The sequence below is a fragment of the Hylobates moloch genome, unplaced genomic scaffold (assembly GCF_009828535.3).
Source record: "Hylobates moloch isolate HMO894 unplaced genomic scaffold, HMol_V3 SCAFFOLD_6, whole genome shotgun sequence".
NCBI lineage: Eukaryota > Metazoa > Chordata > Mammalia > Primates > Hylobatidae > Hylobates > Hylobates moloch.
Window position 1 is genome coordinate 16,385,531 of NW_026652281.1, and position 16,143 is coordinate 16,401,673.

The 16,143-nt window shown below is 46.6% G+C and overlaps 1 protein-coding gene across 6 annotated transcripts in view; it reads left to right on the forward strand.

Annotated features, from left to right (window-relative positions):
- Window positions 1-15,772, forward strand: part of P4HA2 (prolyl 4-hydroxylase subunit alpha 2) — a 40,170-nt gene extending 24,398 nt beyond the window's left edge. For 5 of the 6 annotated variants that reach the window (XM_032156491.2, XM_032156492.2, XM_032156493.2 and 2 more), the window contains 8 exons: window positions 478-654; window positions 4,202-4,272; window positions 4,502-4,601; window positions 9,433-9,486; window positions 10,085-10,150; window positions 12,864-12,932; window positions 13,359-13,455; window positions 15,308-15,772. In XM_032156491.2, coding sequence (XP_032012382.1) covers window positions 478-654; window positions 4,202-4,272; window positions 4,502-4,601; window positions 9,433-9,486; window positions 10,085-10,150; window positions 12,864-12,932; window positions 13,359-13,455; window positions 15,308-15,378 — 705 coding nt within the window. In that variant the 3' untranslated portion in view covers window positions 15,379-15,772. Of the gene's footprint in view, window positions 1-477; window positions 655-4,201; window positions 4,273-4,501; window positions 4,602-9,432; window positions 9,487-9,975; window positions 10,036-10,084; window positions 10,151-12,863; window positions 12,933-13,358; window positions 13,456-15,307 lie in introns of all 6 variants that reach the window. The other variant, XM_032156496.2, reaches the window with a different exon arrangement.
- The last annotated feature ends 371 nt before the right edge of the window (window positions 15,773-16,143 follow it).

The window sequence follows — 16,143 nt, forward strand, 5'->3', positions numbered from 1 at the left end:
CTCCCTTCCTTCCTTCCTTCTTTTTTCTTCTCTTTTTCCTGTTTCCTCTGTTTCCTTTCTTTTCTTTTTTTTTCTTTCGTCTCACCCTGTTGCCCAGGCTGGAGTGCAGTGGTATAATCAGCTCACTGCACCTTTGACCTCCCAGGCTTGAGCAATCCTCCTGCCTCAGTCTCCTGAGTAGCTGGGACTACAGGTGTGCACCATCATGCCTGGCTAATTTTTTTAGAGACAGGTCTATGTCATCTAGGCTGGTCCCAAACTCCTGGTCTCAAGCTATCCTTTGGCCCCCCAGAGTTCTCGGATTACAGGCGTGAGCCACTGTGCATGCCCACCTGCTGGGACTTTTGTTTTCTTCTGTGGTGTGGTGGGAGGGAGCAGCTGCTGGCCATGAGGTGAGTCCAGTGTCTGCAGACAGCCAGACTGAGACCGAGGATTAGGACTGACTCAGCTCAGGGCCTGTTACTCTGTGCTTTCCAGACACCCCGGAGACAGAAGAGGCTTTTCTGTAGGTACCACCATGGCAACAGGGCCCCACAGCTGCTCATTGCCCCCTTCAAAGAGGAGGACGAGTGGGACAGCCCGCACATCGTCAGGTACTATGATGTCATGTCTGATGAGGAAATCGAGAGGATCAAGGAGATCGCAAAACCTAAAGTAGGTGTCACTGCAGGTCCTTCTCGGGGCACTGAAGGAGGCAGGTCTTTTTTCTCCTCCCTAGCACTATGGGTGGTTGGTTTGCCCATCTAGCCACCCTTTATCCATATCTAGCATGGGCCTACCATGGGGATACAGAGATGCTTCAGACTCAGCCTGACCTTTTGAGTTCACGGTCCAGTGGGGAAGAAGAACAGGGTAACCAATGTGGACAGCCAAGTGCTATCATAGAAGGTCACGCTGGGAACAGGGCAGGTCCACACTGGTGTGTCAGTTCACCTGATTGGGAGACTGGTGTGTGGGTGAGGTTTTTGGAAATATTCCATAGGATGCTATGAAGCTGGGTCCTGTGGTCCTGATTAGGACTGTAAATGAGGCGAATGACTTAGAGGAGAATATATATCTTTATAATATTGGGTCTTCTCATCCAAGGGCATGACGGGTCTCTCCATTTGTTTATATCTTTTTAAGTTTTCTTCATATAAGCCTTGCACATTTCTTAAGTTTATTCCTAGGTAGTTTCTTTGTTACTGTTAATTTACTTTATGTCTTCATTATTATTTTTAACTGATTACATTATTTTATTAGTTTACTATTATATGCCAAACTGTTGATTTTACAAATACATTTCATAGTAAGAGCTAATGTTTACTGAGTTCTTAACTGTGGCAGGAACTTCTAAGTGCTTAACATGTATATTAACTGTTATGTCACAGTTCTGAACAGCTCCTCATAACGGTGTCACTGTCTTTGTTTTACCTATGAAAAAGCAAACTCATACAGATTGCAGCTAGTGGTTGAATTTACTTATTCCTTTTTTGGTTTTTAGCTGATTCCCTGGTTGCCTGGATAGCATTAACACCTGGAAATAATGAAAATTTTATTTTCTCCTGATACTTGTAGTTCCGTTGTTTTTATAATTTTATTGAATTGCCCAGAACGTCTAGAGCATAATTACATAGAATAGGCATCCTTGTCTCATTCCTGAATTTCCTGGAAATTCCTATGGTATTTTACTGCTAAGAATGCAGTTGGCTGTTGGTTTTGTATATATGCCATATTATAAAATTATTCTTGTTTCTAGTTCATAAAAGATTTGCTCCCCATTTGACATCTTTCAAAGAGACCTATTTGCTGCCATGTCCCATCACTGATGATTGGGAGGGAGGATTTAGCTGGATGCTCTATTGCTCTGCTCCTAATAGAATTGTAGTGGCCGAGGTGACCAGGAGGCCCGATGCTCATGGAGAGACCTGAAGTAGGTTCCTATCCTGGCCCCTGGACCTCATCTTGGAACAACTTTGGCTTGAGGTACTAGGACATCTAGGGCTTTTAGTCAGTGGTTGGCATCATCGATGTGGCTGAGGGAGGGGGCTAGCCAGATGTTTGGAGAATGGGGACTAGGACTCCCCTTTCTACTCAGCTCCAGAGTCCTCCAGGAAAGACAACTACTTTGTTGGTTGTTCCAGGATTTCCTGAGAGATTTCTTACCTGTTCTTCAGTTCCAGACATTGAGAACATTTCTCTGTGCATGTGTGCATATGTGTACACATGTGTGTGGCTGGCCAGGGGGTAGTGTTAGGAAAAGATATATTTGAATAGAAGCCATGTGAAGAGCCAAACAAGGTTGGCAAACATGTTTGGCTCTTAACATGGCTTCTATTCAAAGATAAGCTGACCCCTCCTTTCCGGAGACTGTGAGGGACAGATGCTAGTCTGGCTTTGAAGTAGAGCCAATGAGCTTAACTTGGCCTGTGGGGAATGCCTGGCAGCTGTCTGTGGGTTCTCTGGCCTGCTTTCAAAATAGCCCTGTGCTTCCCCTGGGGCAGAGCACAGCTGCTCAGAGCCTCTTCGTGGGTGTCAGGCCAATGCTGAGGCACAGATGTTTGGATGGGGTCTGGCTGTGGCTGCAGTTTTCAGGGAGGGACTGACATGAGCTGGAGCTCAGGAAGGGCCATGAGGAGGAGCTTGGGAGCCGTCTGTCCTGCTTGCGCTGGCCATCTTACCAGATGATGCCATAGCAGCACAGTGTCCAGGTTGGTCCATCTTGCCCCCTTACTAGCCTTCTGTTCCATCTACTCCTCTCCATCCCTCTGCCACCACCTGGCCCGGGCCACCATCATCTCTTGCCCTGACCTCTGCCGTGGCCTCACTAGCCTCTGGTCCCCACTCTGGTCCCTCATTAGTCAACTATCCATGAGGTATTCACAGTGATCCATTTTACATTCACATTTTGAGTGTCCCTCCCCTGCATAAAGCCTTCCCCATTTCTTGTTGGCCACAAGGTTGCATCTAGTTCCTAGCCCCTGCTTGTCTCTTCAGCCTATTCTGTCTTACTAGTTCCTATAACCTTTAATCCACACCTACTGCAACACCCATTTTCATTCCCACGCCTCTGGATTGCTGCTCTTTCCCTGTTCCTGTAATATTCCTCTACTTGGATAACTCATGTTCCCCCTTCAGGCCTCAGCTAGGTGGTCTCTTCCCCTAGGAAGCTATTCTTGACACTATACCCTGAGCTTCCACAGGATGGTAGGTTCACCCATGCTGTGCTGCAGTTACCTGGCTGGTTTTCTGCTTTCCCCACTTGACTGAGTTGTAAGAGTGCAAGGGCCATGTCTCAGTTACCTAGCATAGTGCCAGGCACAAAGTAGGCACTCATCAATATTTATTGAAATCAAGGGGAAGTGTGTTGGGGTGGGAGTACCTGGGCCTGTGGCCCCACCCATGTGAGGTCATTAGGACAGTCCACAGCTGAAGCACATGGACCTTTGCCATGTTGGCTGGCTCTGGGCAGTGAGTCCCCCTTGGGGTTTCACTAAGCCTGACTGTGGAGGCTGGGGGAGATGAAGTAGATGCCGGGAGTGCGTGTATAGTGTATACATGTGTGAGTGGGTGGCTTCTAGGCAATGGTTCACTTATTTTAACTTACAGAATCTTTTCCTGGTTTTATCATCTTACTTGTAAGGATCCCAAGGAAGCGAAAACTGTGCCTTCTGTCTTTGCTTCTTGAGGCTATGGGAACCCAGTGTGAGGTGGTGCAGCAGGAGAGTGTTTGGATGGGTTTCTTGGCAGAGGAGCCCACTGAGGTTCGGAAGTATGGTGGAACTTGACCGAGTTGAGAGAAGTACATAAGGCGGATGCTCAGGGATGGTAGCACAGTCTGAATATGGTGGGAGTAGCTAAGCTCAGGCTGTGCTCAGGCAGAGGTGGTATGTGGGCCTGGCAAGGAAAGGGGCTAGCCAGGCAGATGCATGGATAGACAAGGCAGGCATAATTCTGCAGGCAACGCAGACCTGGGGAGGAGAAGGGATGAGCAGTGACCGAGCAGGGCAATAGCCAGGAACTGATTGCAGATTGGGAATGTGGAGGCCTCAGACTCTTGCCCTCAACTGGCCTGCAGGATCTTGGGGCCTTGGCTAGAGCCATTGGCTGCAAAGCTTCCTCCACTAGCATGGCAGCAAATCTGGTCCCAGTGCTCTCTGGGAAAATATTCAAGGCAAAACAAACAAACAAATCAAGTCTTCCCTCTCCGCCTTCCTTCTAGCTTGCACGAGCCACTGTTCGTGATCCCAAGACAGGAGTCCTCACTGTCGCCAGCTACCGGGTTTCCAAAAGGTAAGCAAAGAGCAGGGGTTGGTAGCTGCTCAAGCCCCAACTTCAGGACTCCTCAGTGCCTACCCTAGGGATGGGTGCCTTGCCTTTTCCTGCCTGCTGGCACCTCCTCACCCCCTTGCAGCAGGCACCCTGTACTGCCTGTTCATGCTGGCCCTGACTCTGGGGACAGAGTGCAGGACCTCATCGAAGCCTGCCCTTCCATCTTCTTTTCTCTACCCTTTTTGCCCAGCTCCTGGCTAGAGGAAGACGATGACCCTGTTGTGGCCCGAGTAAATCGTCGGATGCAGCACATCACAGGGTTAACGGTAAAGACTGCAGAATTGTTACAGGTACACATAGTCCCTGGGACTGTCGGAGTTGGGAAGTGGGTATTTGTGGCTAGATGGTCTAAGGCGTCCAGAACTGGGCCAAAAGAGGCCCAACTGTATGACTGCTGCCTAATGCTATGAATATAGAGTGATCTCATTTTAGGAAACCAGAATTAATCACGCCTGCTGGCTTTCAACAATTAGTGTTCAACAAATATCTATTGAGCATCTGCTGTGTGCCCAAGTGTGCTGCAAGCTAGGGATCAGCGGTAGTTATGGTAGGTTCGTTCGTGTCTTCTTGACAACAGAAGCTCAAATCCTGAATGGTCTCAGGGACATCTCTAAGAGAGCTAAAAATGGCTTCAGAGGCCATGGTTCTGTGTCATAATCAAATACATTTGAAGGTCAAAGTATTCTGTGTGTTTTCTCCTGCTGAACCACAACTGAAGTTGCTCCAAAACCAGCAGCAGGGGAGTTCCCATGAGGGACTGCCAAGATGGGGTTGGTTGAGAATCCGAAGAGAGCGGCACTAAACCCCTGGGTCTTCAGTCCACAGCATTTATTAGGGAACTTGCAGAGTGGGCTGCAGCAATCCTCAAAATGTTCAGCAAGAGACAAGAATTGTTTTACCCAAGTATTTCCACAGTGAGGGGGTCAGAGTATGGAGTTTATTTGAGGGTTTAGGGAATTTGGCTCAGGGCTGGGGCTAATTTCTTTCAGTGTTTTGGGTAACAACCTAAACACCTTCATCAGTGCCTGGGAATGTTGAAGACTCCAGCTTGTGTTCCAGCCTGAAGGGAAAAACCTGCAGCTGGCTGGGTCACAGAGCTGTCAAGGGAGTCTGATTTTCAGTCAGAACAAAGAAAGAAAGGCGGGGTGGGTCTGGGGGACCTTACACTGTGATATGTAGGTGGAAGTGAGAGGCCTGGACTGGTTAAGCTGGTGCAGGTGGAGTGTTCTTGTCCAAGTACTCTCACTGGGACCCTGGCTTCCTGCCTTTATTCAGAGGTGATTTTGAAGAAACGTGGCAGCACCCTGCTGAAAGGTTTTGGGTAAAGCTCCTTATTACAGTAGCCTCTTGGGTAAAGTTTAGTAAAGTGTCCTCTTGGGTATTGAGTTCAAATCAGCACTGGCTGTGTTCCCTTATAAATATTGGAACTTCTGTGTTCTGTTGTAAAATGGATGACCTGAGACACTGTCAGAGAAGTTTCACTGGCATCTTTCTAGAGGCCTCTGGGTCTCTCTGTTTGGCCACAGTTTCTGTATACTTAAAGATAGCAGCCTTTACCTTTAGGATTGGCATTTGGGTCTGATCTACCATAGATCTCATTAGAATATTGACTGAAGATCATTTGGAAAAGATTTTTTGAACTTTTGCCTGGACACGCCTAACCAAATCAGCCTTCTTTTTGTTGTTTTTTCTGTGTAGCTGCATCAGCAATTGGAAAATCAATTTTGGAGGTCATCTTTATGGATTGGTGTGAAGTCTACCAGAGTTTTAAAAAACATACTAATTACCTTGCAAATAGTACTGTGAAATTTTAATATATTTTTTTTCAGTTCAGCTCAACTTAGTGTTTTGTAATTTTTAAATAAGTTCTGCAGATAAGCACATCCATGGAGGACTTTTGCCTCATCTCCCACTTGCTGCGTATGTGTAAGAGCACCACCATTTTGATAGGTGCTCTTGATGTGCTAGATGAGTCCCTCTTGGCGTTGTCTTGACTCATATCTTCTTGCAGCAGGTTTTTGGTTTTGTTTTTTAAAGACATCTGCCACTGCTTCCTCTGTGTCAGAGCAAGTCTTCAGGACTTTCGTGGTCCTGATCAAAGACCACAGTCTGCTTGGCTGATTTCATACCCTGGACCAAGAGGCTGAGTAGACAGGACCTGTGGCTCTGTTGCTTTCCTGGCTAGCTGTGCAACTGCACTCACTGTATCCCTGTCTTACACTCACCCGTGGAAGATAGCAGCTTCTTGCCTATGGACTGACTTCTCTGCTACAATTCAGACTTTATCTCGTCTGGCCTCTCATTGTGTTGTAGCTCAATTGTCTGGGGCCTGAATGCCAGACCTCTTGGTAGAGGGGCTTTATAGTTAAGGATCTTCTGGAAATTCAGACCACAGCTGCCAAGTGGTTGAGGTGCCATTTTTGTTTGCATTCTTCTCCTAGGAACTGTCTTGACATTTCCTTTGCCAGTCAGTGGTGTTGAAGGCTTCTTGGTCTGGGGAACAGGAACCTGGAACAACCTTCATGGTCTGGGGAACAGGAACCTGGATTTCAGCATGTATCCCTAAGTGCTTACTCCATATGAAATGCTTGTGGTATGATAAATGCCTAGGCACCAGCAACAGCCCTCACACCAGGTCCTTTAGGAAATGCTGCAGGCCTCTGGAAAGGAGCTGGTTCTTCTGTCTGTGGACATTCTTTCAGCTGTAGCTGACCTGTTTGCTGTAGATCATTTGAAGGAAAAAGTTAATTGAGGCTTTCTGGTGAATTGGATGAGGGCTTATCTGATAGAGAAGAAGAGATGCTACACCTCTAGGATTCTCTAAGATTGAAAACTTTGGCTGCATGATGTCTCAGCCTCACCAGAAAAGTGATTTCTGACCTTTTTAATTTTGCCTTTACTCTGTCCTTAGCATCATAAATACCCACGTCTTTCAAATAACTCATTCCACTCTTCCAATAGTAAGTCTAAAGATTTAAGTGAATACCTCCTCACATGAATCAGTCTTGACGTACAGTTGCTTGTTATGAAAGGCATGAGCCTGGGGACTTGAGTATGCCTGGATAGGGAATCTTACTGCTGCAAATCTAGATGGTCCCATGCATTTTGTACTTATTTGGGAACTGTATTAAAGAGTGTAGGTACGGTGGCTTCAGAGCCATGAGCAAATATAATTCTCCAAACCTAGAAGATGAGCCAGCTCTCGCAATGCAACTTCTTTCACTGCCTGGGATCTGTAAATTTAAGCAATCCATTTGACAAGTGGAAGTATTGGAAAATGCAGTCATACTCTGCAGCTACAGCAACAAGCACTAATTGAATTTTCCTGAGTGTACTGGCACAGCAGTTACGGTCATGTTTAAAATTTTCTTCCAGGCCAGGTGTGGTGGCTTACATCTGTAACTCAGTACTTGGGGAGGCCAAGGCAGGAGGATTGCTCGAAGCCAGGAGTTTGAGACCAGTCTGGGCAACATAGTGAGACTCTGTCTCTACCCCCGCCCCCCACAAAAAAAAGAGAAAAGAATTTTCTTTAAGCTCTTGACTACAAAAAAAGATATGCTTTCTCAGCTGCTCTGGCACTTCTCTCCTTAGATGCATCTCCAGCCTTAGGGCCACCTGCTGAACCAGGCTTCCTTGTGCCGTTGACAGGATTTCCAGGTATTTTTGGTGCAGGAATCTTAAAGGCTGAAGCATTGGATGACAACATGTTTTCATCCATGCTTTGTATCAAAATTTTTATTTTTGCAGACATTGAAAATGATACCACCAACATTTTGTGCTCTAATAAGAGGATTTCCTCTCTTATAAAGTCCACTGTCCCTTTCTTTCTTGCATTTCTTTTTTTGTGTGTATGTGAAATAGGGTCTCACTCTGTTGCCCAGGCTGGAGTGCAGTGGCGCAGTCATAGCTCAATGCAACCCTTGAACTCTTGGGCTCAAGCAATCCTTCTGCCTCAGCTTCCTGAGTAGCTGGGACTACAGGTGCACGCCACTGTGCCCAGCTAATTTTTTCATTAGTAGAGTTGGACGGGGTCTTGCTATGTTGCCCAGGCTGGTCTCAAACTTCTGAGCTCAAGCAATCCTCTCACTTCTCCCAAAGTGCTGGGATTACAGGCGTGAGCCAACACGCCTGGCTTCTGTACCACTTTTCTATAGGTCTCTGTTATTTCTACTTTTGTAGCATCTCTCACCTGACTGTTGGGATTGCAGAAAAGGATATACAAAAAATACCAACTTTCTGAGAACTTATGGCCTAGCCCCAGAGGTTTTTATGTTTTCAGTGAGACACAAGAGCCAACTGTTCCCAGATGGACATTGGTGGTGCTGCTTGATCCATCAGCTTCCATATCAGATTCTGTGCTTCATCTTTAACCTTGTCTCTCATTCTGTCTACTGAAGCTGAGACAATAATTGTGATTTAGGACTTTCCATTGTGCTGATAAGCTGTCCACAAAGGCATTTACAATTTCTAATCCAATTTATGACACCTGGTAGTTGCTCAGATGTTACTTCAGGTCCAGGGTCACACTGGGGATGCTGATGTAGCACGGTAATTCTTGACTGCCTGGCAGCTGGCCACCCATGTTGTGCTGTTTCACTCCATGCAGTAGACCACTGTGGGAGTCTGCCCCACTCAGTCTTACCAGGAATAGCAGAGGTGGTAGGAACAGTGCCAGGTGCTGAGTACCTCCAAAACTAGTTTAAAAAAGAAAATCCTCATCTTAAATTTGTTACTCACTTTCCTCTGAATTACTTTCTTAATATGTCCCAAACCAACTGGGTCCAGGCCAGGGCCTGCCTCAAGCAGTACTCCCTTTGCTGCTGTCTGAGTGTCCATTGAAGGGCTGGAGCTTTTCCTCAGTGATCATATGCAGTTCACCCATCTTGTTTTGTTTGGGAAACCACATTTGTGCTGCAGCCTTACTCTTGGACAGAACTATAGACTTGTTTGTGATGTTTGCTCTGCCTGTGCTGGCAGGGCATGGTTGTCTTCCACCTTAGAGAGGCTGCTCTTAGGAGTTCTGGTTGTTTTCAGGCCTGGGAATATGGTATCCCTAGAGTGATGGGCTGCTACAGAGCTGTTCATGCTGCTTACAAGGTCTAATGCTGTTATTTCCCACAGGTTGCAAATTATGGAGTGGGAGGACAATATGAACCGCACTTCGACTTCTCTAGGGTAAGGCCTAAATCACAGGTGCTTTCAAAGGGCTCTAGCTGATTTGAGAAGGGTGGAGCTTCTAGGAGCATTTCAGCCTCCACATCAATACCCCCACCCCTTGTCCTCCCTCCACCTCCGCATCACCAGGGGAAACTCTTCGTTACTGGTGAATCCCAAATCTGGAACCAAGGGTCCTGCAGAACGCAGTGGAGCCTGGCTGTCTCCCCTATAGAGAGAGTTCGTCCCCTTCCCTAACTCTGTCACCCTTTGCCCTAATTCTAAAGCAAAGAGCCTCACTAGGTCTTTGTGAAAACTGTTCTTGTCCCTTTTCCTCTTCCCCACCAACCCCATGCCCTAGCCAGAATTTACTTTGCAGCCTTGGCACATGTTCCAGGCTGATTTATGGAACACACACTTATTACCTTCCCTTGACCCTTTTGGTCCTAGTCTTGTGGGTGGTGGATGAAGCCTGTTGTAAACTTGGGTGAAAGTTGTTGTCTGTTGCAGCGACCCTTTGACAGCGGCCTGAAAACAGAGGGGAATAGGTTAGCGACGTTTCTTAACTACGTAAGTACTGGGTCCAGGCCCGCCTGTTCATTCTCACTTAATTTTGTAGAATGATGAGCGAGATACTTTCAAGCATTTAGGGACGGGCAATCGTGTGGCCACTTTCTTAAACTACGTGAGTATGACGTGTGCTGATGGGCCCTAAGGGGACTCTGGGTCCAGAGGGGTGCCTTATATCCCACCCCCATCAGGGCTGACATCGTCTGCTATTAAGTAATGGTCATGTCCTTCTGGCTCTCAGCACCCTTCTTGGCTGCAGTAGGGAGAGTTGGCCTCTATTTCTATTCATTTTCCCCACTGCCACCACCAGGACTTTAACATTCCTGGCTCCTTTTTTATTCCCCAGTGTTTAAAATTGTGATAAAATAGACATAACATGAAACTTACCATCTTAACCATTTTTTAAATGTACGGGTCAGTGGTATTAAATACATTCATAGTGTGCAAGCATCACCACCATTCATTTCCATCTATTTTCATCATCTAAAACTGAAACTGTACCCATTAAGCAATAATTCCAGGTTTCCCTCCTGCAGCTCCTGGCAGCCACCATTCTGCTTTCTGTCTCTGATTTTGGTTACTTAAATAAATGGAATCAAAGTATTAATACTTGTCTTTTTGTGTGGCTGGTGCATAATGTCCTCAAGGTTTATCCATGTTGTAGCATATTCTGGCTCCTTCTTTTTTTTTTTTTTTTGACATGGAGTCTTGCTCTGTCACCCAGACTGGAGTGCAGTGGTGGGATCTCGGCTCACTGCAACCTCAGCTTCCCAGGTTCGAGCGATTCTCGTACCTCAGCCTCCCAAGCAGCTGGGATTATAGGCGCTAGCCACCACACCTGGCTAATTTTTGTATTTTTAGTAGAGATAGGGTTTCACTATGTTGGCCAGGCTGGTCTTGAACTCCTGACCTCAGGTAATCCGCCTGCCTCGGCCTCCCAAAGTGCTGGGATTACAGGCGTGAGCCACTGCGCCCGGCCATTCTGGCTCCTTTTTATTGGGCCCAGTGCTAGTCTGGACTTTTGGGATCGGTGCCTTGGAGGGTTCCCTCCTTGGCATCAGAATGAGGAGACAGCCTTAGCTCTCTCTAGATGAGAGCCGCCTTTGTGTTCTCCAAGGCTTAATGGGCTGATTCCCACCTCTTGCCTCTGTTCCATCCATAGGTTGTAGGGTTTACCTCTCACATGAGGAGCAGTTTCCTCCCCGCTCTGCTGAGAGCCAGCTCTAAAGAGGCATAGAGGCAGTAAAGTAACTTAAGAGACAGAAGCCTATGTCCGTTTTTTCCTTTTGCACTTTTATTGTGTGGTTATTACATGCTGGGGATTGTGTTGTGCACATGCTGGTGAGCAGAACATATGTGGTCTCTCTTGTGGTGCCTGAGGTCCAATACAAGAGACTTATTTTAAACATCAGAGAGATTCTTCTTCTTCTTCTTCTTCTTCTTTTTTTTTTTGAGACAGAGTCTCCCTCTGTTGCCCAGGCTGGTGTGCAGTGGCGTAATCTCAGCTTACTGCAACCTCTGCCTCCCAGGTTCAAGGGATTCTCCTGCCTCATCCTCCCAAGTAGCTGGGATTATAGGCGTGCACCACCATGCCCAGCTAATTTTTGTATTTTTAATAGAGATGAGGTTTCACCATCTTGGCCAGACTGGTCTCAAGCTCCTGACCTCAAGTGATCCACCCGCCTTGGCCTCCCAAAGTGCTGGCATTACAGGCGTGAGCCACCGCACCCAGCCTAAACATCAGAGAGATTATTATGTAGTTATGGAGACAGGTGCTGTGAACCCCAGGCTTGGGGTTTAGTGGAGTCCTCTCTTTGGAAGTAACTTATCAGTTGAGACTTAAAAGTTGAGTGGAAATTAGTTGGTAGAACATGGTTTCTGGCAGAAGAGAGAGTGTATGTAGTCCTGTAAGAGAAAAGGAGCTTGGGATGTTGGAAAAATAGAAAAAGGCCGGTGTGTCTGGAGAGAGGCTAGTGAGACTGACAGGGCCTTCTAGAAAAGAATCTGAGTTGGATCCACAGGGCTGTGAGAAGCCATCAGAGCTTTTTGTCTTATTCATTTACCATATGTCTGTCAAGTACCCTTCAGTGAGTCTGGTATGTGTCCTGTGGAAATATTTTTTAGCTCCAATTTTTATTATATTATGGACAAAAAAAGTAAGAGAGCCAGATGGGAAAGAAGTAGTGCTTTGGCCATGAGTCAAAGCATGCTCTGTGGGCACGAGTGCAGCCTTGCTAGTATGGACTTTGTGTTCAATGTAGTCTAAGGCCTTACCATGGGAGAAAGCAGGGCCTCTAGAGACACAGTGCCCCACCTTCCAACTCAGTTGGCCCCAGGGTGGGTGGCTACTCTGGGAAGGTGAAGGTCTGACTAGAGCAGCAAACTACTAGAGCCAGAGAAACAGAGCTGCAGTGGGGATTGCACATGGTGTTGGAAACAGTAGGGAGCACCTGGTCAGGGCACTTTGCTGAGTACAGTGGCTTAGGCAAGGCCAAGGCTAGGTGGGGATTCAAAGGGTGGGGGTCAGAACAGGCATTTTCTGAGTACAGACTCAGATTATTTTCATCCAAGGACAGCCCAGATGTGGGTCTCCTGTGGGCCTCAACTCTTGAACACTCATGACATGGAGACTGTTCTAATGAATCACACTGGTTAAATAGGCATGGGAAGAGCCTTTTTTGGCTAAAGGGCTGGCCATGGAGCAGACACCAAGCAGTGTCACTCATGCTGAGAGAAGGGCAATCTGTGTACCTTGTCATGTCCTTTGTGGCTCAGTTGCTCTGAGAGCCTTGGGTAGGAGGGTCAAGCTCTATGTCTTATATTTCCAGATGAGTGATGTAGAAGCTGGTGGTGCCACCGTCTTCCCTGATCTGGGGGCTGCAATTTGGCCTAAGAAGGTAAGTTCTGATTCTTGTGGGTCAGAAGGTAAGTTCTGATTCTTGTGGGTCTGATTCTTGTGGGTCAGAGCAAGGCTCAGACTTTACTTTGTCCATGTCCCCGAGTACCATTACCTGGCCTGCCTGATTGTCACTGTGATGTGCCTTAGCCCACCTGGGGTCTGACCTGGTAGCCCCAGCTTCTCCCTGTGAAGAAAGGACAGGGAGGGAAGCCCTTTCAGGGGCGGGTGATTTCCCAGACTTCTACCCCAGAAAGGTAGGTGCTTTCTGGGAAATGTCTCTATTGCTGGAGTCCCAGAGCCCTATCCCCCGTCCATGGGAAAATGAGGGTGTTTCTTCTCAGGGCAGAGCTTCTGTGATGCTTGCGGTCAGGTCCCCGAGCACAGTCTCTTAAGAATGTGTTCTGAAAGGCCATCTCTTTCCCAGGGTACAGCTGTGTTCTGGTACAACCTCTTGCGGAGCGGGGAAGGTGACTACCGAACAAGACATGCTGCCTGCCCTGTGCTTGTGGGCTGCAAGTGGGGTGAGTGTCTTAAGGGGTAGTGTTGGTGTTGGGCTTTGCTTATTGGCCTTAGATTCTGAGCTGGGCTTTGCTTATTGGCCTTAGATTCTGAGCTGGGAGGCAACTGCTGCCAAATTTGCTGAGACTGTCTCCCTTCTTAGGTTTTTTTCTGCTGTTACTACCATCCAGCCATGCAATGTCTATGCAGCTGGTAAATGCCAAGGCAGCTGGTTGGAAACACTCAGAGATACACAGGGAGCTGAAGAAGGCCTGAGGACGAACAACTGCATAAGCACCATAGGTCCAGGACCCTCTGGCAAGGCTTCTGAGGGAGCAGAGTGGAGAGCTGGAAGCAGTGAGGGGAAAGAGTGTCTCAGGCAAACAAGGCCTATATGGATGGAGGCACAGGCTAAAACCAGCATATGGGTGTGGGGGCAGGCTCCCTTGTCACTTGAAGAAAGGGAGGCCTGTGGCACAGGGGCCAGGAGATGAAGCTGGAGGCTGGGACAAAACTGCAGAGGCTTAAGCTTGAGCCTTATCCTGGGAGCAGTTGTGAGCCTTGGAGAGGCTCAAACCAGGATATGACAGGTAGTGTTTGTAAGGAGATGAGTGTGTAGCCCCCTTGGAGAGTTTTGAAGATAGTGATAGGTTCGCAGATAATTAAGCATATGAAAAAGAAAACAAGGCAGTTGCCAAATTCAGGGGGAAAAAAAGTTGTACAAGAAAGGAAATGTAAGTATAATCTACTAGATGCCTCAGGTGTAACACATGATATAATTATGTACACACCGAGTATTACTTTAACTAAAACTTGTGATTTAGCTATACTGGAAAGATGGGAGGGGATGAGTTTGTGTTTTAGGGGTAGAATAAAAGAATTCCAAAGTTGAAAGTCAAGGAATAAAACTATAAGCATCTTATCTAGAAAAATGAGGTTAAATATCAGAAGAAACAGCTAGAGGAATTTAATGTTCCCTGGGAGTGGGGATTAGGGATGGGAAGGAGAGGCTTAGGAGATTGCTGTTTATCATTATAAGCCTTGTGACAATTTTATTTTTTTCAGTGAAGTACATGTATTACTTTATATTTTAAAAGCTCTGTAACTTCAGTAGTGCATTGAAATAAAATTTTTATTCATTATGAGAGAGTCTTTGAGGAACAGAATCATGGTTCCTGTGTGTTTGAAGATACGGCGTGAGGCGATAGTGCTGGCAGCAGCTCTGTTGTTCTTGTGCCCATGGCATACAGACTGGATCTGCTGGCCCACGGCTCTTGAGGTTAACGTCCAAGACCTCTGCAATGCTGACAGGCTTCCTCATCCTCACACCCTACCTCTCAGTTTCTACCTGCCACCTCCCAGTAATATTAGGCCTCTTGAGTCCCCAACACATGTCAAGGTGGCTCCTGCCTTGATTACTTTCTCATCCTGTTGTCACTCCTGGGACCCTCTTGGTGAGAGAACCATCTGGGTATGTCCATCTTCTTCCCAGGATAACTTCTAAGTAGCTTTATATTCTAGCTCTAGGATTTCCTCTTCCCTCTAAGAGCAAGAAACGTGTGCAGGTTGCCATGGGAATAGAGTCAAAGGGCATCAAAGGTCATGGGCATGAAAGAGCATGATTAGATGACCTTGAGTGCTATTCCCATGGCAACCTGCACACATGTATCTTGTCCCACTGGCAGAATTTCATACAATTATCTGTTTACATGTGTCTTCCTCACCAATTCATCAGCAAATTGAGGCCTGAGATCATGTCTTGTCTTATTTGTGTCTGATTCCAGGGCACAGTGCAGGGGTCATCATGAAGCAGTTGTTCATGCAGGCTACTAAACTGACCAATAGGATTGTAACATGCTTGCTTTCTTTTCACAGTCTCCAATAAGTGGTTCCATGAACGAGGACAGGAGTTCTTGAGACCTTGTGGATCAACAGAAGTTGACTGACATCCTTTTCTGTCCTTCCCCTTCCTGGTCCTGCAGCCCACGTCAACGTGACAGACACCTTTGTATGTTCCAGTTTCTATCAGGCTGTTTTTTGGAGAAATGAATGTTTGTCTGGAGCAGAGGGAGACCATACTAGGGCGAGTCCTGTGTGACTGAAGTCCCAGCCCTTCCATTCAGCCTGTGCCATCCCTGGCCCCAAGGCTAGGATCAAAGTGGCTGCAGCAGAGTTAGCTGTCTAGCACCTAGCAAGGTGTCTTTGTACCTCAGGTGTTTTAGGTGTGAGATGTTTCAATGAACCAAAGTTCTGATACCTTGTTTACATGTTTGTTTTTATGGCATTTCTATCTATTGTGGATTTACCAAAAAATAAAATGTCCCTGCCAGAAGCCTTAAAGAGCCTTACTTGGAGTATTTTTAAGACTGGAAGCTTTTACCAGGTTCATCATTTCCTATGCAGGCAGAGTCTGGATAATGAATGCTTTAGTAGCAAAAAAGCATCTTGGGTCTTGGATTTCAGACCTGGTTTCAACACTTGTGTCTCCTCTAAGTGTCAGTGTCCTTTTCTGGAAAGTAGGGTAAATAGTTTCTCTTTGTCTCCCGGAGTACATAGCACATGTGTTCATGATTGTAATGCTGTTATAATGTGTAATTTGTTTTTAAATTTTGAGATAAGAATTGTTCATGATACATAGATGTATACTTAAAAAAATATGAAGGTAAGCAGGAGCACCTGTGTCAACACCAAGTTAGAAAAGAGAACATTCT